The 23664-nt window shown below is 38.4% G+C and overlaps 1 protein-coding gene across 4 annotated transcripts in view; it reads right to left on the bottom strand.

The window, feature by feature from the left end:
• The window catches only part of znf385c (zinc finger protein 385C), a 137467-nt gene that overhangs the window by 46767 nt on the left and 67036 nt on the right, over nucleotides 1-23664 (bottom strand). Inside the window, exon 1 of one of the 4 annotated variants that reach the window (XM_017306346.1) lies at nucleotides 14931-15658. The exons of the other annotated variants lie outside the window; for them this stretch is intronic. Coding sequence (XP_017161835.1) covers nucleotides 14931-14940 — 10 coding nt within the window. The 5' untranslated portion in view covers nucleotides 14941-15658. Of the gene's footprint in view, nucleotides 1-14930; nucleotides 15659-23664 lie in introns of those variants that run through there. 4 annotated transcript variants of the gene reach the window in all.

Genomic DNA, 23664 nt, shown 5'->3' with positions numbered 1-23664 from the left:
TACTTTGATCTAGACCATTTAAACATACCTGTGGCTGCATGTATATGGTTGTTGGATTGTAGCATGATAAAGTAGTCATAGGTTTAGCAAAGCTTTCTCAATTTTAATGATTGAACAGCGCTTTGTCTGTTCAAAACATTAAAAAAAAACAAAACAATGTTTTGCTGTTTTTCCTACCTATTTTGAGAAAATAGAGAGGAAGAACTTGTTGTCTTTGTAATGAGTGTATACAGCCTTGCTTTACGCATAATCTTCAAAACTAACCATGCAAAACAGTGRAGCCCCAAAGAAGCTTGTCGTGCCACCATTGCCATCTCAAACCAACTTTATCACCCACAGAGGTCAAGGACATGCAAGCCTGCTTCTGAGTGAGTCCTCAGACTCTCCAGCAAGAGTTTCTCATTAGTGTGATTCCAGCTGAGGATTAGAACGCAGACCGTACGGATGCGATTTTGCTCGTCACGGTTGCACTCAACCTCCACCAGCTCTTGAATTATTCATTTCCTGTTTACAGCAGGCGACAGGTGCATGACCTCTGTGATGAGCACCCAGGATGTTGGAGGGAAGTAGTGACAAGGGAAGGGAAGAAAGGAGAGGAGGAGGAGGAAGGAGGGAGGGAGAAGTTGCAAAGGAAACTGCCAATTTGTCAGGCTCAGGTGCACACAGAGATTAAGGAGTTTCATGCTTTTAATTTAAATTCCATGGCAATGTATAAAAGCTTAAAAAGCAGCCACATGAAGATCCAAAGAGAGGTGTTGGCAAAAATAAAGCGAGGAAAAACAAACTGCCRAAATGGGTGTGTAGCATATGTTAAGGAAGCTCTACATTCAGCACATCAGCTGAGTGGCATTTACTGTAACCTTTCCCTTGGCTTTTAATAACTGGCAAAGAATCAACAGAATCACGGATCACTGCAAGTCACCGGGGAGCACTGAGACACGCAAACAGATATCCAATTGCTTGTGGTCATATGAGCMYATAAAAACTGGTTTTGGTGGTTTGAACCCGAGACTTAACTTCGGATGTTTTTTCTTTTGTTTTTTTTTYCMRSYKRWYCYTWRSMMYKRAAAWKKKRAAAAAAAACATCAGACTGAGCTAGCAAATGTAATGTAGTGAAAAGCTTTAGCAARAAATAGGAGAAAAAAAGGTTCMTACAGGGAGGGATGGATTACAATCAAATGGGGAATGAAGTATGAAAAAAAAAATGTTTTCCATACTATATTTTTTAAAAATGTATCCAGAGTAGGAAATGTATCCAGGGTTTTACCACGTAAAAACCCTGGTTATATGAATCCTGGTTCATACATCATGCTTCATTTTTTATACTATTGCAAATATTGTCTGACAGAAATTAACAGCAGAGTCCTGGATTGTTCGGATTAACACCATGGAAATATTAAACTGAATCTCAGGAATCCATTCTGGTCCACTCGCTATGRAAAACGTGACTCATCGTATTAGAGAAACAGGCTTCCTATTTCTCTGTATGCATGCTGATATGAACATTTACAAAAAAACCTACTTACAAAAAWGGATTCAAAAGCAAACGGGCTCCCTGCAAAATGACAAATRAAATTCACGTTCAGGCKACTGTGGAAACAGACAAACTGATCTCTCCGTCGGTCAACTCCTGCTCGAAACAAAATAACAAACCACTGAATGATGTAGTGAGCTGTCCCCTCCGGTTGCCAACGGGGAAGGGAACCWCATCCCAGAGACGGCAGCTACAAATGGCCCGTCTCTATAACCAGCCTCTCTTGTTCTCTCAACTGTGCATCCACAGAGACCCTGGCAGATCTCAAAGACAGATTAATCTCAACTGCTGGAGTTGCTGGAGTGGCCTCAAGTGTCAAAGCATTACTGCTTATCAGGAGAGAGCACGGCTGAGACAAACCGACGACCTGCGGTTATCCGGGATGGATGGACACCCACAGAGGGGCAGTACAGTAAAACACATTGTATTTGAAGGCCTGATCATCTGAACTCCTACTACTGACTTGCATGTGCTGGAGCTACAAGAATCAAAAACCTCCAACACCTCATATAGGAGTGAACCTAAAACTATTTTTCCTGTTGAGAGTTATGCAACGTTCCACAAGTAATAATCTAATAAACTAAGATTTTGACAATATGAGATCCTCTTTAATAATCTATAACCGTTGTAGATGAGGTGGCAGGAAGATGTAGACCTACAGTACATATTTTAGATATTTCATTTGCCCCCTTAGAAACGTCCTCTTTTTTATTTTATTAAAAATCCAGTGGATCAGTGGACTAAAAAAAAATAAAAAATGTACTTTTTTTAAGAAGACATTCCTAAAACTAACTCTAACCCTTAGTAATTTCCCTGAACAAAATTTGAAAAAAAGAACTTGTGGGGTTCGCCAAGGTTCAATCTTAGGGTTATTTTTACTTTTGAGCTTTCATTAGCTCAGATTATAACATTTAGGATTAAAAAGGACGTAACCGAAGCCGCATGCTGACTCTATTGCCCTATTTTATAACTAAAAACCAATGAACAGATCAAAAATCTACTSAGACCTGAACTTTCAGGTACAGAAAGTCTATAAAAAAGTTTATTTTCAATCACTTTCAATCACTTTAAGAACATTTACAGGATTAAAAGACAAATGTCCCATCAAGACCTGCAAGTCCACTCTGCATTGCCAGAATCAGAACMAAAAGTGGAGAAGCAGCATTCGGTTGTTATGCTTCTCTAATCTGGAACAAACTCCCAGAAAACTCCAAAAATGTTGAAACCTGGAGTTCCTAGGATAAAATCTTGTTTGGTTAGAGTTGCATTTGATTAATAATAAGTGAAACATTATTCATTTTAGTTTGCATTCCATCATTTCATAAACTGCCTTTCTTATGCCACTGCACTGTAATGCTTCTCGTCTGTTTTATGTTCCCACCATAGTATGTTTCAGCAYATTTGYTGAAACATACAAATSCCAGCAACCTTGTCCTGCAAAGCAAGAAGTTTTTATTGGTTCCCTCAAAAACTCCTCGATGACATCACAGAACAAGTAATTTACCAATTGCAGAACAAATCCCAACATTTTGAGATTATGTCAACTACTTCATGTTGTCAGATGGTGAGAGCGAGTTCTTGGTTAAATAGGTAAAGCAGTTAAGAYTTTTAASKRYYTTWAAAGTCATAAACATATCCTGAACAAGCTAATGCTTAAATCTTAGTTTTGATAATTCTACAATGAACACTGATTTTTATCATCTTTATGTACAACCCTCGCTCAGTGAGAGACTTTGGAAACCTTCCTCTGCTTTTGTATCAGTGGCAAGCATGCTTTTTGTTTTCTAAGGCAATGTTTCATGAAATAATCATCTGACACAATCTTTGTTATTTTAGTTGCATAATTTGAGTTTTACTCTTCTGCAATTCTTTTTTTGAAACAAATTAATTAATCTGACAGATCAGGTTATCCTTTGGGTCTTCAATTAAAACAGTTTGAAAAGGAGCTTGCTTTAGTAGCGATGAAACAGTCCATTTTTCCCTTGACCGACCGACTGTTGACCGGCTGGTAAAACAGAGAAATAGTGAAAAAAAAAAAAAAAAGCTATTCTGTGTGGCGCTGTTTGAAAGAAAAAACAGCAGCAACACACCAGAACAGATAAATGAAAAACAACTTTCTCATCTAATTGGATCTCTAAACTGATAAAGGAAGAAAGTCAATAACAATATACTAGAGTTGTGACCTTTAACCATCACACATTCAAGTTCGAAATGCCATTGCAGCCTAACATTTTAGACTTGAACCACAAACTTCTGTATATTACCTGTGATAACTTCTTGGCAGAAAAGTAGAATGCATGCTGGAATATTAGCTAAAAGCACATTTTCATCCATCCATGCTAACATTTTTTTAAGTAATCCTTAAAAGCATCCTCCACATGACCAGCCTCAGAAGCCGATYGGTCTTTCGGCTTCTATATTGTTTAACCTCGTTTGACTCTTTGGGGACTTAAACTCACCCACCTCATTCTGTCTGATGTCTGGTGAGACAAAGAGGATTAAACATTAATCTGGCCTTAACAGCAGGAGAGTATATTCTCCACAACAGCACTACAGAGAGCAGGGCTAATCAAGAAATCATGAACATCCAAGAGGGAAAAATTACCCCTCATAAAATTTAATTCCTTCAAAGATGGTGAATTTAAAGCAGATGCAAACATTTGATTGGACTTTGTTACGCTTGAGTGTTTCTGTTAGGACTATGAAAATAATCATTCAGTCCATTTAAACTCAGTTATTTTATGCTATTTTTTTTTTATTACTGTTAAACCTAAACACAGTATATTTGCAAAAAACAACAAAAAAAAAACACAATGCAATTCCATATTCAGTTCAGCTCCTCCCATCACTGACACAAGGCATCAAAACCCAGCAGGGGTCAAAAAGAAAAGGGAGGCACAAAGGCGTCTGATGAGGTGACAAAAACAGAAATGATTGTAATGGAGAGCAAACACTGGGTCTGATTGCAGTAATGAGCAAATGGCCTTAACAGGTGGAAGCATAGCTGGGGAAGCGTACAATTCGCAATCCCCCTACTCATTAGTAAGCAAATGAATTCAATCACCTCTCCTTTGGTAAGCGGCTTGATAATTCCCCGCAAAGTGGCGTCTGGCTTCAACCGCAGAGAGTAGCTTTAATAGGAGCCGAGCTGTTAATGCATCATTCTCCACCGAGTCTGTGCTCGGCGTTCCACTAAGATCAGCCGGAGCACAATTGTTGGCCTCGAGCAAACAAACCCGAGTCAATTAGGTTGGAGCTCTGCAGGGAGCAGTGACAAGTGTTTTTCTTGGACTGGCTCCAATGGCTTTACAATTTTTATTCATATGTCCCTTGAGGAAAAAGGCAGAATGCCCCTGGTGTGTCCAGCAGGGCTGCAGCAAGAGTGATGATTTTCTCAAACACGCGAACAAAATCCCGAGCCTTGACATTGCCCGGGTCACGTACTGCACCGTCTGGCTGTGACATTTCCAGCGTCAAAGGCCAATCAATATATTTGTTGTGTAAGAGTGGGCAAAGACACGGAGCACTCAACAACCGCTTAAACTGAAGGAACCACAGACGAACCTAATCTCTCTATAGCTGGCAACAAATCCACTCTGCAGCACTAATCAATTCGTTAGACAGCTTCTTTGTGAGCACACACACATACACACTCATGCAAGGCACTGTGATGATTAGCCTGTCCCACTTAATCAGGTCTTATTACAGACACCTGCAAGGTTGCAACAGTCTTATATGATTATGCATAATCATAGAAATGTCTCATTTGAATGATAAGCAACATCAGAAAAAACGAATGCGATTCATATCTGCTCCAAAAGAAATCAAATGTTCTCGAATATGAAACTGTTCTTGTGAGCTGCAGAAATATATATATCTATGTATATATTATATATATATAACATCCACACAAGACTTAGGCATAATCTCTCGCACCTAATTTTGCATATGCTGTGCAGGCGTATAAATACACACAAACACTCACACAGGGCTGAGGGGGGGAATAGAAAGCCTATCTGCTGTGGATAAAAGACATCCCTTATCAGCTTCCTCATAGAGGAGCCGGGAATGAAGGCATTTACTCAAATGAAAGAGGCAGCTTTTGGAGATAAGCCGAGAGAGACGAAGCCCAACTAAGCTTGTGGATTGGACTGGGCCAGCGAAGAGAACAGAGGACAAGAAAAACAGACAGAGAGGACGAATACATGGATGGACAAACAGACGGACGGGTGGATGGATGACAGCGTGGCGACAAAGCGATGGATCATTTTCAAAGCCGTTTTAGGAACCAGATGTGTGTGCATATAAGAGACGGGCGTTTGGGTTTTGTGTGACGCGGAAAGTGCTTATGCAAAGAGCATCTAGAGGATGTGGGTGTGAAAGGCATTGTGTTGACCCCAGTGCATGTGCATGCGCAGGTTTGCACCTTCTGTCGATCTGTGTGCTCAGCACYGGCTCAGTCGGCACAGCGAGCTGGCACATCTTCACTGCCGCGCCGAGCTGCGAGCCGTGCTAGAATAACCTACTTCAAAGAGAGCCATTGTCACACTCTAATGTGCCGAACGACAGCCAGCGCCACAGAAATCAGCGTGCACCGAGACTGGATATTCCCTCCGAGTCTCTGTGAAATGGGGGGAGGAAGAGGAAGGAGAGTGAAGGGTTTGTTCACAAACAGAGTGCTGTGCCAACATTAATCATGTAAGCTCTCATAAAATCATTAGAGCTGATCATTCGCAGCCAGGCGCGCCACAATGACACAGCGCTGACTGGAGGAAGAAAGAAGGCCAATTTTTAGAAAAAAACTACTAGCCAACACAGAAACCTGTGTGGAAGACGGCAAAACAAAGCCAGTTTGTAGCATCAGCTTGTGCTATACAGTTATGTTAGCACCTCTGCAGGCCTTCTCTATTAACACACTTCATCGTTTAGATATATATATATAGAGATATATATCTATATCTCTATATATATATACACTTGTAAACATATTTTAGACCACTAAAGCACCAGCTTCCAACCTTAACCCTCAAGATCTACTATCCTAAAGGTTTTCGATGCACAACACAGCTAAAATGATTGAATTACCGTTTCAGTATCCCATCAAGTTTGGCAAAAGGCCAATAACGAGCCATTCATTTGATTCAGGTGTGTTGTGGCAAGGTTGCATCTGAAAGCTGCTGGGCGGCAGATTTTGAAGACTACGGTTGGAGACACCTGAGCTAAAGACTAATACAAAGGAATAAGAAATGATGTATTAAAAATTAACTTGTCACATTCTTTGGAAAAAATATCAAGATATCAATGTTATTACTTTACTAAAATAAGCACATTTGAAATTCTAAATGAATAAATATGTTTTAGATTATATTCAAGCAGTTTTATTTTTTTCTTAAAGCAAAAATAAAACAAGAAATCAACTGAAGAAAATGATTGAAGTTGTGACCCATAAAATATATCTGTACATAAAGTATACAAACATCTTGACCAAACCAAAAAAATATTTATATATTTTTCATGAGAACTGCTTTTCAGAAGGTACTTGCAGTCATCTCAGACTTTTGAATAAAACTGCTTTTCGCCAGTTGTAGTATTTACGTCCTCCTCTAGAGGGCATAAGTCAAGTTCAGAATTCAACACAGCAGGTTTTGAAGAAAAGTATAGCTTTATTAAAGCAGTTGAAGTCACAGAAATACAAGTATGAAAAATGACACAATTAAAGTTATAGGGTCAAAATATTTTTTTTTTCCTGGGGGAATGAAAAAAAAACAATCTTCCACACACCAGTCAATATGCAGTGGCTTTTTGCCCCCAGCCAAGGAAGGCAGAAGGCAGAAAGGGGGCTGCCCAGAGTTCCATTTATGCATGAACCACCACTGCTTCTGGCACATATTTGTGTGTATTTGCTCTGATTTATGTGACTAATCGAATATCAATTGGTGTGTGTCTCTGTGTGAGGAAAATGCTTACAACATAAATATTGGTGATTGCATCTCGGAAGCATGAACAGAAAACGCAAACCACTTCTTTTGTGCAATTACATTTTGTTAATTGATTAATGTGCAATTATTTGCTGTTTTGCAGCCGTTAGCAGAACTCTCGTGACAAGAAATTCTTAAAATAAAAAAATATTCCTTCAAGGTTTATGCGAGTTTAAAAAAGTCTAAAACCATGTTTGTTAATTTCTTTAAGTTGTGTGGATAGAGAGAGTATATTAAACTGAATCTGTTCTGTATTTTGCATACGCTTACTCCTATACAACAGTTTAAGATGTTTTTGCTGGTGTGTGCAAGTGCATCTAGAGGAATAATTGGATAATAATTCCCAGTCAGAGTAATTAATCTGAAGAGCAGCAGGCTGTAAAGGGCTCCCGACATGGCATGCAGTACGAGTGTAAATCAGAAGCTCGGTGGATAACAAAGAAAGYGGTTAGAGTTGAATCGGTGCGTCTTATGTTTACACTTAGTYGCCTTTATACAAGAGCTGCACGCTATTATGTGCTTTGGACCCCGGGGTATTGCAGATCGGTGGTCTGGGCACCTGAGTCTGAAGGCTGGAGCTGACTGTAAAATCAATGGGCTGTCTTACTTTCACAGCTGCCGAGCCCCATGGTTGGAAAGAATTAGCAGAGTTTTATAGACAATCTGATCCGAGGTGGAGACAGAACTTTGAACCGCAAGGGAGAAAGGAAGGGTTTGTGCTTCATTTATGTTTGCTATCTCTCAGTTTCTCTTCTCTGCTATAACTTCCTCACCTCTTTGGATTAAAAACAGTTTCCCCTTGAATCACTAATTCATGTCTTTATCAGGGCATCAAAGCGGACTTGGTCCATATTTTAGCAGAAAGCTTCCTTATCTGTTGGAGAATTCACTTGTGCAGAAACGTGCAAAAGCAACCGTGAGGTAAAGCGATCCCGTTTCCCTTCAAGGTCTCCATCTTTAGCCTCGGCACGTGGGAAACGGGAGGCTAAATGGTGAGGTTTTGGTACAGGGAGCAGCGTGGGACATTTTCTCATGTTGTCAGAGCTCCCGCTGGGGCACACATATGCCTACAGCTCTCAGCATCCAGAGGCCATCACTGCAGCAGGCGGGCCAATGAAACCCACACACTCACTGCAATGAAAGGACTCGAACTGTCACTCGCACACACAAGGGCAATTTCCCCACAGGAGGCCCAAGGCCTGAAAGGGGCGCATACTGTTCGAACAAGGCATTCAAACACAACATATGGGCCACAGCAGACACACTTAGCTTATGTCATAGACCCTCCTGTGCTAAAAAGCAGATCGGTTTGTGTATATTTACTAAGAGAAAAAGGAATGTTGGAGAGTTACAAGTCAGAAGAAGATGAGACATGGTGTGAAAGTCCTCAGCAGAGTGGTGTATGCAGGTTTTATCAATGTTACCATCAGTGTGCAACTGTAGTCTCCTCCACTGAAACAATTTCAACAGCAACGCCAAAGCTCCTGTATTTCTTAAACTGAAAACATGGACGGAAGAAGAAGAATTTGAAACAAAGCTCYGCATTTCAGCGAATTATATCAAGCTAAAGGAAGCGAGTAAAAYGTAATGTTTGGTTATAAACATTGTATTGTAATAACAGYATGAACCCATAATCTAAAAATGAAACATTTTCTTTGAAGGTTATGGTTTTTCTGTCCACTTCAACTGTTGCTTATTTGCAATACATATCTGCAAAACACGCTTCTTGAGATTCAACCCCGTACGCCTCACCGACATTTCTTAATTTGGTCTGCTTTCTTTCAATAAATTTTKAATTCAGAAGCAAAAATTCATCTGYCAGTCACATGCCTCAGTAACATCATTTGACATGAAGGAAAGAAAAAAAAAATCACACAGTTCTAGCTTGACTAAATACTAGAAAATAAATGCTTGAAWGCTAATATCGCATTTTTATTGAAATCATGTTTTCCCTGATATATACTCAAGTATTTGCTGTCAAATGAAAWAAAAAAGAGCTTGTCCTTGCACTTCAACTTTAAGTGGTAGATGGTTTTTAGATGTTTTGATTGGTGACGCATTTCGCTTCTTTTATAATTGAGCTATTCAGATTTGGTTTCAGTCATGGACTTTATCATAAAGATAAAAGCTAAGTAGCTAAGCTGTGATATTCTTATTTTTAAATTGGGGGACATGAAGTTTCCAAGAACATTATTTCACTTGTTTAAAATAAAATTATCTGATATACTTTAAACTCACACTCAGTGTTATAAAGAAATTGTACAAGCGATGTCAAATTAATGCATCCCTTTTTTGGCTTCAGTAGTGCTATGATTAGTTTATAGATTTAAAAATGGCAATTTTCTGCTTATTTGTAAAGAAGTATTCTATAGCTCTCTATATGTTCTGGATATATTGTCTGGATCTCACTACACATCAGAAAGTGCAGTGAGTGAGGTCTGAGCAGCAGTTCCATGACAGCATGTTGAGCTTTTCTAACATGTAGCGGCGTCCTGACAAGTCAGAAAGAGTCACGTCCAGCCGGAATCTAAAATGTGGTGCAATTGTATATAAGCCTTGTTGGATTGTCATAAGAAGGTGATGCTTCAATGTGAAGCATCCAGGGAGGACCAGAAAACCTTCTGGGTTAATGTAAAAGTTTCTTGATGAGTGTGAAAAATTACTATGGCTTATGAAAATATGTAGTTTTATGTGAAGAACCTTCCAGCAGCAATTTTTTTTTGGCATCTGATATCGAAGCACAATCATACAACTCACCCATGCAGTGAACAAGAATTATATTATTTCTGCATGCAAATTCTCTGTATGTACTGATGAAGATTCACTAACACATGCAAAACACTTTGGTGGTTGACCAGGCAGGGGAGTCAGAACTGTTCTGATTAATTCAGCTTTTAATTGTCTGACCGGGGCCAGTGACACACCATGTATAAAGAAACTACCAATCTTACAAAAGAAATGCACTCTGCCTTTACAAAGTAGCACAGTGTAAATTATACACCCTTCATCTATGTAACAAAATAAGAAATAAACATGGAGCAGCATTATTGCTTTACAATTCAATAAGTATTACAGGTTGTGAAGAACAATCATATTTTAACTCTTTAAACTACAATCTTGACGGTGAACTTTTAAAATGTTTGTTTCTTTTCTTTGTGCATGCCTTTTACTTTAGGTTTGTGGGTATTGTTGTGACTGTAAACTTTTCCTCCAAGGATGAATAAGCAGTCATTATTCATAGAACACCTTTCATAAACAGTGAAGGCAACACATACACAAATATGTAGGTACCAGAGGTGATGTTGGTTTGAAGGACTGAATGAAACCCAGTTGTGCAAATAAAGGTAATGAGGAGACACTATCATAAAACATCTGTCTGCCTGTCATGGCATCCTGAAATAAAACATTTTGATTCTTTAGGCTAATGGCCATAAAGAACTGTAAAAATAACAGGAAACTAATGGGTCACATTAAATGTTCACCAAAACACTTTTGTTCACTATTTAAGAGGGGATCCACACAGGCATTAGTGACTTTCCACTATTAATGGATGATGTCCAGATTATGCATCGATGCTTCAAGAACAGATGTTGCAGTAAAAGTAAAAGGACTGAAATATACAGTTTTAACGTTCCTATTTTATTTTCTTCTGAGCAACTATCATTACTCAAAAGCTAATAGACATGAGCTTATTTTTTTTGCTATGGCCCTATACTGAACAAAGCTGTGAAAGGACACACATTCTGTTGCAGTCTGTTGATTCAAAGCACAGCTAGTTATGGACAGTGTGGCCCTGACAGCCAACTCTTCACCACAAAGCATGTATATGTATATTTTTACTTTTCAAGGCTCTTAGATGGCTTAATGCTCAGTGTATAATGTCACATTAATTAATTTCCATTCATTATGAGGGATATTTGTAGTAGCTTGATATTTTTACCAATGGATAAAATGTTAGGAATGAACATCACTGCGTTAACAAATCAACACATTAAGAGCATGTACTTTAAAAGCATATGAAAAAGCATATTAAACAAGCTCATTTGGAATTATAGCTCTGACCTAGGATGACCCCTTGATCCAGTGCATGTGGTGGGAGACTGGCAAAAAAAAATCATTCTTAAACAATGTCTCCCACCCCATGCAGGAAGCTGTTGCAGAACTGAAGAGATCCTTAAGTGGCATGCTATTGCATGATCTTGAGTGAACAAAGTTGTGTTACTGCAGTAAAACTTTAAACAAAAAAACTCAAGAAGCATTTAGATTCCTGCTGTTATTTGACCTTTTTTTAAATTTCTAGTAAATAGCCTGTTTTTATCCACAAATACACATGCAAATTTTGTACATCTTATTTAAATGATCAGTGCACACATGCTATTTTTAACACGGCTATTTTTCTTATGCTGCATATTTATCCTTATTCTATCTTTAAAAAAAGTTCTGATATGAGCACTATAAGGTTTTATGCAGCTAAACAGTCCGATACACAAAATGTGATGCATTGTTAAAACTATATAGTTGAGAAAATATAACTAAATCAGTCTATTTTTTTTTTTAAATCACAAAATTACCCGGTAAATCCTCCCAGAGAGAGAGAGAGAGACGATTACTAACATACTAGAAACCTCTACAAGTAACCTTGGTATATTAACTTGTAGGTGTATTTTGACTTACAGAAAAACAAAAAACAAATAAAAGATGTCACTTTTGGAGAAAGATGGTTTCAACGTAATTTCACATTTACCTACTGCTAGCTTTGCCTAGAAGCAAAAACAGGCTGGAGCATTAAAGTGAAGACATGCTTCATTCAGACATCAGCAATCAGAATAGGAAGTTAGAATAAAAAACAGAGAAAAAAAGAAAGAAAGAAATGCCAAAAAATGACTGTTTGACAATAGCTCCAACTCCAGGACCTTTTATAACATACCTGAATCTATTAATTTAATCCTCAACCAAGTCCAGGAATAAAGCATTCATTAGATTCAGGTTGGAACATGGACACGTTTAAAATATGCAGGACAGTTGTTCTCAAAGATTGAAGTTGGAGACCCCTGTTGAGCTAATAGTGGGATTATTTGCCTTATAAATGGAAGAGAGAAAGACAGAGGCGAATCAAGCAGGATCAGAGCTGTCACCCTCGTTCCTTCTTCTCCTGAGGTCCACTAACACCTTATTCTCTCATGCTTTGCTACACGCACACATTTTTTTCTTCAGCACATCCACAGCTTTTCTTCAGACACAAATGTAAGTGTCTGAAGAAAAGCATTTCTTCTGTTTAGGAGGGTAACGAGTTGATGTATGGACATAAGGGTTGAGCAGACCAAAGCTTTCTGTCCAATCAAACTGCCTTTTCATTAAACTCCTCCGTATGTCTCCGCTTGCCACTTCAAACGCACCAGCAGTGGAAATACCAACTTAAAGATTTCAGATAAGACCATTTCAGAAAACTGGACCCGAATCAGCGTCACTAAACAAACAAGGCAACTTTTAAATTCGATTTTGCTTATCTGCTTTTAATCTCTCCCCAGCTCTGCTTTCTGGGCGTATTCAGCCCCCACAGACAGGTCACAGGCTGCAATCCAAGCTCCTTGTAATTACCCCCATCAGACCAAGGACCCTCTTTAGTGCGGATTTGCCAGTTCGACCTCCCCCCATCCTAATGTCAGATCCAAAAGATTACAAAAGAAAAAAAAAAACAGGATTCAAATCGGAAGAATGTCACCCACTCTCAAATTGGCAAGCCTGTAATCAGCCCCGTAACCTGCGGTCTGCTTGGAGGGATTGCTGAGGAAGTGAGGGAGAGGAAAGGGGCTGGGAAGCATTGAATTCAAGCCTGAAAATATGGTTGAATAGTTTCACAAGCAAGCGCACACGGGAATCAAACCGTCTCTAAACTGTGTAACAGTGATGCCACAGCAGCAACAGCGCTCCCCTGTGACCCAACTTGCTCGTGAGGTGATACAACAGCAGAGGTTAAATTGGAACAAGGAAAAAGCCTGTTAAGTCTGACGAAGAAGGCACCCTTCACCGGGGAGGGAAACAATCTCATTTCAAGACAACAGAAGCTGAATGCCACGAAAAGTTTGAAAGAAAAATCAAAGAAATGCTAATGTGCCATCCATTTGCATGAGACAGTTGCCCATGCATTGAAGCCATTTTATGAGATCAATGTAATTTAAAGCTCCACACAAGATTCGTCAGATTCAGACATCTGGCGAGTGTGAGCATGTGTGTATAAAAATCTCTCTCAGCATTATTTCTTGAAATATTTTTCATTTTATGCCTTTTCACCTTCAGATTTCTCACAGATCTTTGAGTTCTTTGATTATGAAGTGGAATGAAAGAGTACAAAGCTTTATTCAGCCATACAAGAGGGAAAGTGCACTTATATTAAAGAATTGCAATTATTTTTCTTATCTTTTTCTCTGTTATTTTTTTTTGGCAGAAACTGGAATAAATATGATTGAGGGTTGGACATAAATCAGCCCAGCAGAGCAGGTCCATTAACTCAACCCACACAAACGATAAGTACACCTTCATTTTCTCACATAATCTGAGACAAGATGGAGTTAAGCATGCAAATGAAGTGAAGAAATGTTCTGGTATATAAATGTACTGCTCTGGGATTTTTTTCTTCTTTTTTTTTAACCTTGAAAAATTCTATCACAATTCTGAAACCTAGTAGGATGGTTATGCAATGTAAGCAAGTCTGAAAATAAATGCAAATGTTAACGGAAATGACTGAAAATAGAGAGAACAAAGTGAAAATGTAAAAAAGTAAACATCTTTGGAGATGTTGAGGATTTTCTTCAAGCGTCCTTGCTCAGTGCCATTTGCAGCTTCCAATATCTACTTTCTTTTTGTACCGTTTGGACCTCTCATAAACTTCTTAAAAATTATAGATCCTTAATAACTTAACTTCAACATGAAATTTACGAACTGCTTTTTCATTGAGAACTGGTCTGATTTCTTCCAAGGATTTAAAACAACAGCAAAGGGGGGAGAAGGAAAAAAAAAATCTCCTACTGCGGTCGTGTGCAGCGTCATTTCCCCTGATACCATAACTTTCAACAATAGATATGTGCAAATAATGCTACTCTGGCGTCAAAAACTAGTTACATTTGATTTAAGATGCATATAACGCTCCATAAAACTTGCAAAAAAATTCAGACCGATTGCTCTGATCGATGAGCTAAATCACTCATGATTGATCACTCAATGACTCCAGCTTCTAAGATCAATATACACAATCCTCATTTTTCATATTCAGCCACTTTTTTGGGGGGGTAATTTGCTCTTGTCTTGGCGCCGCCGCCGCCACAGCAGCAGCTGAAAGCGGCGACAAACGCGGCTCTTTCCCACTCATCTGACGGAGGGATTCTCTGCCTCGGCGCAGTCACAAGGTGCTCAACACTTACCGATCAGCATCGTGCTTCCAGGAGCGTGTCCGGCTGCCTCCTGCTCGGTGTATCAGCTTGCGTAAAAGTCGGTGTGAAAATTTTTACGCACTTTTTATCCCCTGGGAGACAGGACACGCACGGCGCGCAGGTGCGACCTGGAGACTTCCTATAGTCGCGCGGGGGGCTCGAAATATGCCAGAGTCGCTTCTTGGCGACTTCTTTCCTCTCTTGGTTTTTTTTTTTTTTTTGGCTATATGTATCCTTTTCCGTACGTCTGGTCACCAATCCACTCGAAATATCCCACCGATGCGCGTTCCTCTCAAGTCAAAATCCGCACGCTGGTGCCGCTGCTCCGCTTTGCCTGAAGGAGGCGAGGAATGGGTTTGTTGGAGAGAAGCTGAGCGCATTTGCCTGCTCCTTCTCTCGCTCTCCCTTTGCTCTGACTCTCCTTGTCATCCCTTTCTCTCTGTCCCACCTCTTCCCCCTTCTTCATCTCAGTAAGCTCCCTTACCTTGGCTTCTATTTTATTCGCACTCCTCAAACCTGACCGACTTGGCAACACTGAAGGTTTGAGATACCCCTATGTTCTTTCAGTTGATATTGGGGGGAGGAGGGTAGATGAGTGGTGATAGAAGCATCACCGAGGATTGTTAAATATAAAGAGGGAGAAAACATTATTTTCTGAGATAACATTCCATTTGTGCTCCTAAAAAAAAGATGATTTGTCTGCACTTCTCCAGCTGCCTTGTGTGCATGACAGTGTGTAAGTGAGAGTGGTTGCGAGTGATGGTTTTTCACAGCCATCTCTCTTGCCAGCTCGCTACTCCTTAGTGTGTTCTCTTGTTGGTGGGTCTTTTTGGTGAAGCTGACAAAATATCCCAGGGTTTGGAATTGGCTCGGCTTTTGGCTTTTTGGAGCCAGAACCAAACAAATAAGTCCAAAAAGGTTTGTGTGTTTGTCTAAAATCCTTATGCCTTGGGGCAGTATTCAGACCCCAATCATATTTTCTCCCCCATAGCCACAAACATCAATTATTCTCTTTACTAGCTGTAAAGTGGTAAAGTGGAAGAAAAAAGATGCATCGTTGTCAATTTTTTTTTATTTTTATAAAGGAAATCTGAAAAGTAAGGTTTCCATTTGCATTCAGTCCCCTCTACTCTGATACCCTTAAATGAATTGCAGGGCATTTACCTGCTTGTAATTTAATCCCAGTATAAATCCATCTGTTCTGTTAAGAGAACATTAGCAAATAAACTAATAGTTATAAAAATAAAACAACTCGTCATTTGAACATTTGACAGAGTTCAGAGAATAGTCTTGAAAACATTGTGGCACAACTGCAAAAAATTTCTATGGCATATCCTTCCACCAAAGCTAAGAGGCTTGGCAAGCAAGTCAAGCACTAATTTGCCTTTAAGAGAAGACAGACAAGAAGAAAACCACTGTTGAAAGCCATAATGAGTAGTAATGACTATTGGGTATTGACTTGGGAGTGTCTGGACGCTGTGTAGAAATACATGCCACATTTTCATATTTTCATTTGTGAAGAAGGTTTAAAGCCATACATAATTTCCCTTCTATTTCACAATGCCAGTGTGTGGTTGGAGCATGACAGAACGTACACATTTTCAAGAGGAAGGAATACTTTCACCAGGGATGGTGAGGATCTTTGGCGCTATGCTACGCTGTCTCGGAGTCGGGCCAAAACCAATCATCTAGGGTGTTATCAGGAACCTAATTACACTATTAAACTGTTCCTTCTTCATCTCAAAATTCCCTTCGTTTCCTCTTTTCTCCGCCTTTGCAAACTCCCTCTCATTCTGCGGACCACTCTCTCCTCAAACTGCACATCCGTCTATATTTGTGCCCCCTCAAACTCAACACTCCACATTTTTCCATTTTCCTACATTTGCTGGTTTGGCAAAAAATGCCAGCTGCTTGTGCTCGTGCCGTCATTGCAGGGGGAGGCTTTCTATTGCATCTGTGTCCAATGTGTCTCACCTGCCTCTGTCTAATTTCACACTTGTCTACTGCTAATCAATGCACAATGCTCGTTCCTAGCCAGTTTGTTATCATGTACCTCAGTCTGCAGATGCACTACAAAGTGTGAAAGTGAAGCATGGCAGCAGGGACAGGTTGTAATGATCAGACTGCTGATGGAGAGTTCCTTTTAAGCCGTGAAATATTGGCTCTGACAGCGTGTTACGTGGGGCGTGAGCCGCCTTTCTCCTCCGATCCAGGTTCTTGTTCGTTGCCGCTCACAGAGGCAGCAGCGGTCCCAGAAATCTCTCTCCCCGAGGCAGAGCAAGGGATACAGGGGCAGCTGGGCTGTCCCACTGCCTCATGCCAACCGCCGGCCTGCGGGCTGGCATGTCGGAGCCAGGGCTAATTAGAAACACGGGAACGACTCCAGGCCTGACATCGGCGAGCCTCAGCCAAAATGATTTGTTCTAGCCTATTTGTTTGAAGGATAGAAGACGAGCACAGCTGCACGTCAGCGCAAATTCTAAAACTATTAATGTAAAAAAAAAAGAAAGAAAAAAAAACACAGTTATCGATCTAAATTGTCCTCAAAGAACAAGACTTAAAATCTGAAAGCATCAACTATAGATTTGCTACAAATTCATTTTCAAAGGTGTTTATATATGTTACCAACAAAAAAAGCTTAAATCCATCTTATTCTTGGTGGCGCTGCTGTAATATTGATTTTGTCAGTTTCTTTCTGTATGATAAGGGTAGCTGCAGTAAATTGGTTTGTTTTGGTACCTTATCATATACACTAAGCTGCATTTTTGAAGAAACTGTTTGGGGCTGCACTTTTAATCAGATGAAGCTTAAAGCTTTAGACATACCTTCGCTGGCCAGATTTTATGAGATAACTTAGAACAGAACACGACTCCTTTCAGGACATCTACTTTAACTCCAGGGACCATTCAAGTCAAATCGCTCTAGATTATATATTTAAGTACCACTAAAACAAATTAATGATAGTATTCATAATAAAATGTCACTAAAGTTCAATTTAACACTTTCTAAGTAACATTTTAATCACTCTAAGATAAACACCAGACACGTTTTTACAGTAGACATTTGAAATGCTGCAATTTAATAAGATGTAATTGTCAAAACAAGATTTGAGTCTAAATCTTTGTGGAAGAAAAACATAAATCAGGGACATTTTTGAAGTTTGCTATTTGAGGTTAGGTTCTTTAATTTTTGTCTCTTCTGATTTTTTTTCCCAACCAGGCCAAGGAATCTAAAAGTAACTGAATAAGACTAAACAGTGTTGTCTGACTTTCTTATTATTTTGAATACAGTGCTTTTCCTGATGTTTTTTTTTATAAACATAAAAACCAACTGTCCTACGTCTTATTGTCCACACTGAATATCCACAGTGTTCCAATCAAATTGAATTCTGACTTTTTGCATGCTGCTGTCCATGGTACTGGACAGTGAGGTAATGATTAAAAACAAAACATTTAAAAAAGTGATCCAGGTGATTAGTCTCATARCTTTAACCTGCTATTATTCAATGTTGTGTTAACATTATTGATACTTGATTTTATATCGTAATGCATTTTAAAAACTATAGAAGTGAGTGGTCAAAATAAAAAGTAAAACTAATTTACAACAATAGAAAAAATGGTCAGTTATGTTATTTAAAGAGTGTTGAATCAGATTTAAAAATGTAATTTGGTTAATTTAAAATAATCAAATGCGAGGTTAGCTGTAATGTGTCATTAGGTTAACACTGTTCAGCCTTTAAACTCTGCACAGAAGCATCCAGCCCTGACAGGAGGTCAGAACTGCTAGCTAAAAAATATATATCTTCATAGATTCACTTCCAAGACATCGACTGTCACCAGGATCTCTGTGTGCAGCTGAACGTTAAACCTCAGTAAACTGTGGACAATTGTCACCCTACAAAAAAAAAAATGGTTTTAAAGGATGGAGGGATCAGAAAGATCTCACCACAGGCAGTTGATGTGGTRTAAAACAAACTCATGAGCTTGTGCAGAATCTGGAAGCAGCTTTGTTACATGTGTCACAACTCCCACCGAGGATAGTAAGGATACTTTCATCTCAGCGGTCTAGTCTGAGCATATCAGCCAAGCCCGTGAACAGGACTTTTAAAGTCAAAGTGTTTCCAAAACTGCAGCAAACGACAGAGAAGGAAGAACAGCAAGAGACGGCTGAAAACAAACCAAAAGCTATAATGCCAAGCACAGGATCCTGTTAGCTGGTCCGGAAACAAAGACTCTCGTGTCTCATACCTGTATTTGGCTTGGAAGAGACAGTTTGTTTATATGTAAAATTTTGATATGATAAAATGAATCAATGAATCCTGTGATTCATTGACAATGAATCACAGGATTGAAGAATTGGATGGATGCAAAAAGAATATTTTTTTATTGTGTGATGCAAAAACATTTTGTAACAATAACTAAAAAGTAACCATATTGTAATTTAATAGTTGTTTGGACTATTAAAAATATCCTAGCATCATTAAGTTGTAATTACTTTAAATGTCCAAAATTTCCAATCAAAGGTTAAAATGCAAAAAACAAAAAACAAGCTGCAATTTTAATCTTTTTTCAAATTTTGCTACTAGCCAGTCATTTCTGTAAAACGAATCAAATTTACTTTATATGTAGTTTAACATATGAAAACCAGGCGAGATGCATTCAGGTTACAATGCCTACAGGTCGAAAGTTATCTAAATCTTTTTTTTTCCTTAGATGTTTGCTTTTTGAAACATTTGGTGAAATATTACAAAACTTAAACCAGCTGGGGTTTTTTTGTCTGAATTTGTACATATCTTMTTTTGCATAATACACCATTGGATACACTATTTAAGTGTAAACTGCAGAAAAGCCCAATAATAATTTGTAAAACTGATGATTCGATTGACTTCTTGACTCAGTGTGTTTCCATTCACAGTTGTTATGGTTAATTTTCTGTCCTTTTTTTTTCATTTAACCAAAAAAATAAAAAAATAAAATAAAMCCCCCCTGACAAGTCAAGCCACTTAAGTTTGTAATTTGAATGTCCCCAACACATTTTCAGGTTTCAGCAGTCACCCTTTTTTGGGTCTGGTCACCATGGTTACAGGTGTTGTTCTCGTCTGTCACAAGTTTGTGGAAAAAGGCACAGCTTAGGTCCCACTGCTCTGCTGTAATTCAATAGATGGACTGCTGAGCATGTGAAGACATAGAAATCCTGCTCTTATAAGGAGGTGAGCCAACATCCAATGCAGTAAGATACAGAACAATTCGTTCACAGGTGGCCTGCGGAGATTTTACGTAAGCAAATTTGAGTAAACTCAAAGCTGTCAGATTCAATCCCTGCTTCCTTTTTTGTTGAACTGCTGTCCATATACATGCTAGGACTTTATTCATATGCTTCTTGAGTCAAATTATAATTTCAGGGGATGTGGTTAATGACTTTAAAAAATCTGAAAGTGGACAAATTCACTTGGTAAATGCAGAAAGCAGCTCAATTTTTCGTACCACCTGCAGATTTAGATACAAAAAATATTTTCGTATGGGAGTATTAAAGTACATTGTATTAAAAGATAACACAACATAAAAATGGCATAGATAAAAATGCTTCCATTTTAATTAAAACGTATTCATGCATTTTTAAGCAAATRATTTGACATTTTTTCCCCTCACAGTTCAGCACAGCAAGCGTYTTGTAATTCCAGCCCACGTTTGTAATGTTTCCCATGCATTTTGTTTTAACAGTTGTTGTTTTTTTGTTAGCTCTAAGATGTTGAGCATAATATCTCTTTGCCATCACCCTAATCTGTTTTTTTTCTTCACATATTCTTTATCAAATTCATCTGGCTGGTTTGCAACATAACATTTGAATTTCTTCCAGTGTTGGTAGAATCAAAATATTACATGGAACCCATGTCTGAATAATGTTGGTCTTAACTGTATGTCAGGGAAAAACTGAACAAAATGCAAGAAAGAACAGCTGAGTGCATAATCAATACATATTAGTGACTCATTTTATTGATGTAACATTTATTTATTAAATGTCACAGAATGACTCAAAGGGTGTTTGCAGTGAATAATAACTTCTCTGCATAGCAGCTTTAGAAAATGATTTCATTTAAGTGCACACATAGGACATTAATAAAGGTTTAAATTGTATAGTTTTTGCTGCGCTGTCATTGTTTTTACTTGAGTATTGTGTATTTGCTTGGAACCAGTTAATAAGAAGAAAACCATCTGCCATAACTAAGTGCAGATGGAAATGCCCAACCAGTAGTTTCTCTTTTGTAAATGGAGGACAATGAATATGAAGTTGACACTGGTGGACCATTAATAAGTTGTCTGAGTTGCTGTGAGCCAAGTATCTATGGTGATGAGTGAAGGACCCTGGAGAGAAGAGAAGGTCAGGCTGTCACTCTAAAGTTTAATGAATTTGTGTTATCAGTCCACAGTGGGGTTCATTTCTCTACTTTTCTCTGGAATGCTGAACCCAGGTGAAAGCATGCCAAGATTAACGTGTTGTTACTGGACAAAATTATACTTAAAAAGAACAAAGATTAAACTAAGTGTGTTGTAATGCAGTTTTAGACAGAGAAATGGTGAATGAATAAAAGTGTTGGGGAAAAAAAGGTGGTGGAAAAGGAAAATGGTCAAGTTTTTGATTCTTTTCTTTGTAAAATCAGGAATAATTTCTCTTACACTTCCCAGCTGTGYATTCCTTAGTATTGCTCTAGTAAACCGATCAACACTACACACTATATTAATATTTTTGCAGAGCACTGAGATCTTTGTGAGAGAGTAGAACTTGTTAGGTCGGAGGAAAAATGGGAGAGAGCCAAGACAAAGCCAGTTTAAGACTTGATGGAGGTGGGACGTAAGATGAAGCATGAAACGGAGATTTCTGCTGTCACCTGAGAGGATGATGCCGATAGACTGTGTCATGCAGCACTAATACCATGTGACATCTGCTTAGATGTGGCTTTTGGGCATCTTTGCATCTATCATCTGTTCTCTATGTCCACCCCCTCATCTACACACACACACACATACACACACATGCACACACTAAGTAGTATTAGTCATTCACAGAAGGTCACAAACTTCTCAGGCTCATCTAACAGACTTCTGACATCCGCCTTTTGTGTAACAATACGAGGCAGGAATGCATAAATGTATAAAAACAATTATATTTTCAAATTTAAAAAAAATCACTGGAAACAAAACAAAATCTTCTGGTTTTGCTTATTATTCCTTTTAAATGTTTCAAATAAAGCAGAAAACTTTACTATCAAACAAAAACAACGAGAGTATATACAGAACATAATATACAAATGATTATTTTGTTTACTGAGGTAAAAATAAACTATGAAAATCAATCTGGCCTTGTATAAAAAAGTAACTTCCCCTCTAAGCAAAACAACTGAGCGCCATCTTTGATGGAAGCAGCTCACACTAAGCATTAGCAATAACAGTTATTCAGTCCTTTCTATAATTATGGAAACATTTGGCCCCCTTTTCTTTGTTGAACTGTTTTAATTTAGACACACCAGAGGGTCTTTGAGTATGAAGGACCTGCTTAAGGTCACTGCTGTATAACTCAAGTGCACTTGAAATTAAGGTCACAAACTCATGGCCAGAAATTCTCTTTCAGGATTTTCTGCTTGGGAGCAGTTTTTTTTTTATGTTACTATATATCACTGGTGCATTGAGTGTTGTGCCAGGGATAGTGTGCAGGTAAAGTTGAAGGTGAAGTTTGCAGGCAATAAATAGTAGAAATGAATGRAATTAAAACATCATTTTAAATGTTGCAAACGTGRGTGAAAATTGATTCAAAATAAAAGACAAAGCACAGAGATGTTGACATTTTTTTCCATAGGAAAAAGATGAGAGGCTCGGCTTCACTCCACTCTTCATGTGGATTTTGTTAAATGTATTATTACTTGAGTGCTTTGCATGTATTTAAATGTATCCACAACATTGACCGTTACATGTTTTTATTGCACTCAGAAAAATAAGCCTGAAATAGCAAATAGAACAAACTGAGTTCACTATAAAATCACGGTTTTATTCACATGGACTCTATTCTGGGAGTTGGCATGAATCCCTGACAAAATGTGAGTAGAATAATTTAATCTAAGGTTGATAAAGATCAAATTTAACTATAATGAATAGATCAAAGAGGTATGAACCAATAAGCTGGAAAGAGATAAACAAGTGTAGTGATACTATCTAAGGCTGTATTGTATTATTGACTTGCTGCGTTTTCTAGTGGCCCTCGATGCTCTTTGAAAGGGAAATACAGAAATGTTAAATCAGCGATGCCTTAATAATTTTGAAGCCACATCAAATGTCCAGGTGATTCACATTTCTCTTTGAGAACTGAGATCAGCAGATGTAAGAAAAACATCTACGTCTTTGTGGTTGTTTTACTGATATTAGGAGCAGAGATGCATCTGAGCAGGTTTGATGTAAAACAGGGTTCTACTGTTTGTAACCCGAGTTTCATTTTAGGATTATTAAAGAAATTAATTTAAAAAAATAAATTTCTTGAGAAACTAGGYTCTAGGTTCGTCTACTGGAGGTGGTGGCAAATTGCAAAACACAGACAACTGGATGGTGCAAAATCCGTGAGGTGTATTTATATGTACAATATATACAAGTTATTTAACAATTTCAAAGTCCAGCAAGGTTCCTTAGGCCAAGGAAGTCTCTGTCGATGATGAAAGGAAAAAAACACAAAAAAATAGTAA

Source organism: Poecilia reticulata, linkage group LG8 (genome assembly GCF_000633615.1).
Source record: "Poecilia reticulata strain Guanapo linkage group LG8, Guppy_female_1.0+MT, whole genome shotgun sequence".
Taxonomy (NCBI): Eukaryota; Metazoa; Chordata; class Actinopteri; order Cyprinodontiformes; family Poeciliidae; genus Poecilia; species Poecilia reticulata.
Note: the sequence above shows the minus strand (reverse complement) of the source record. Positions and strands in the feature narration are given on the sequence as shown.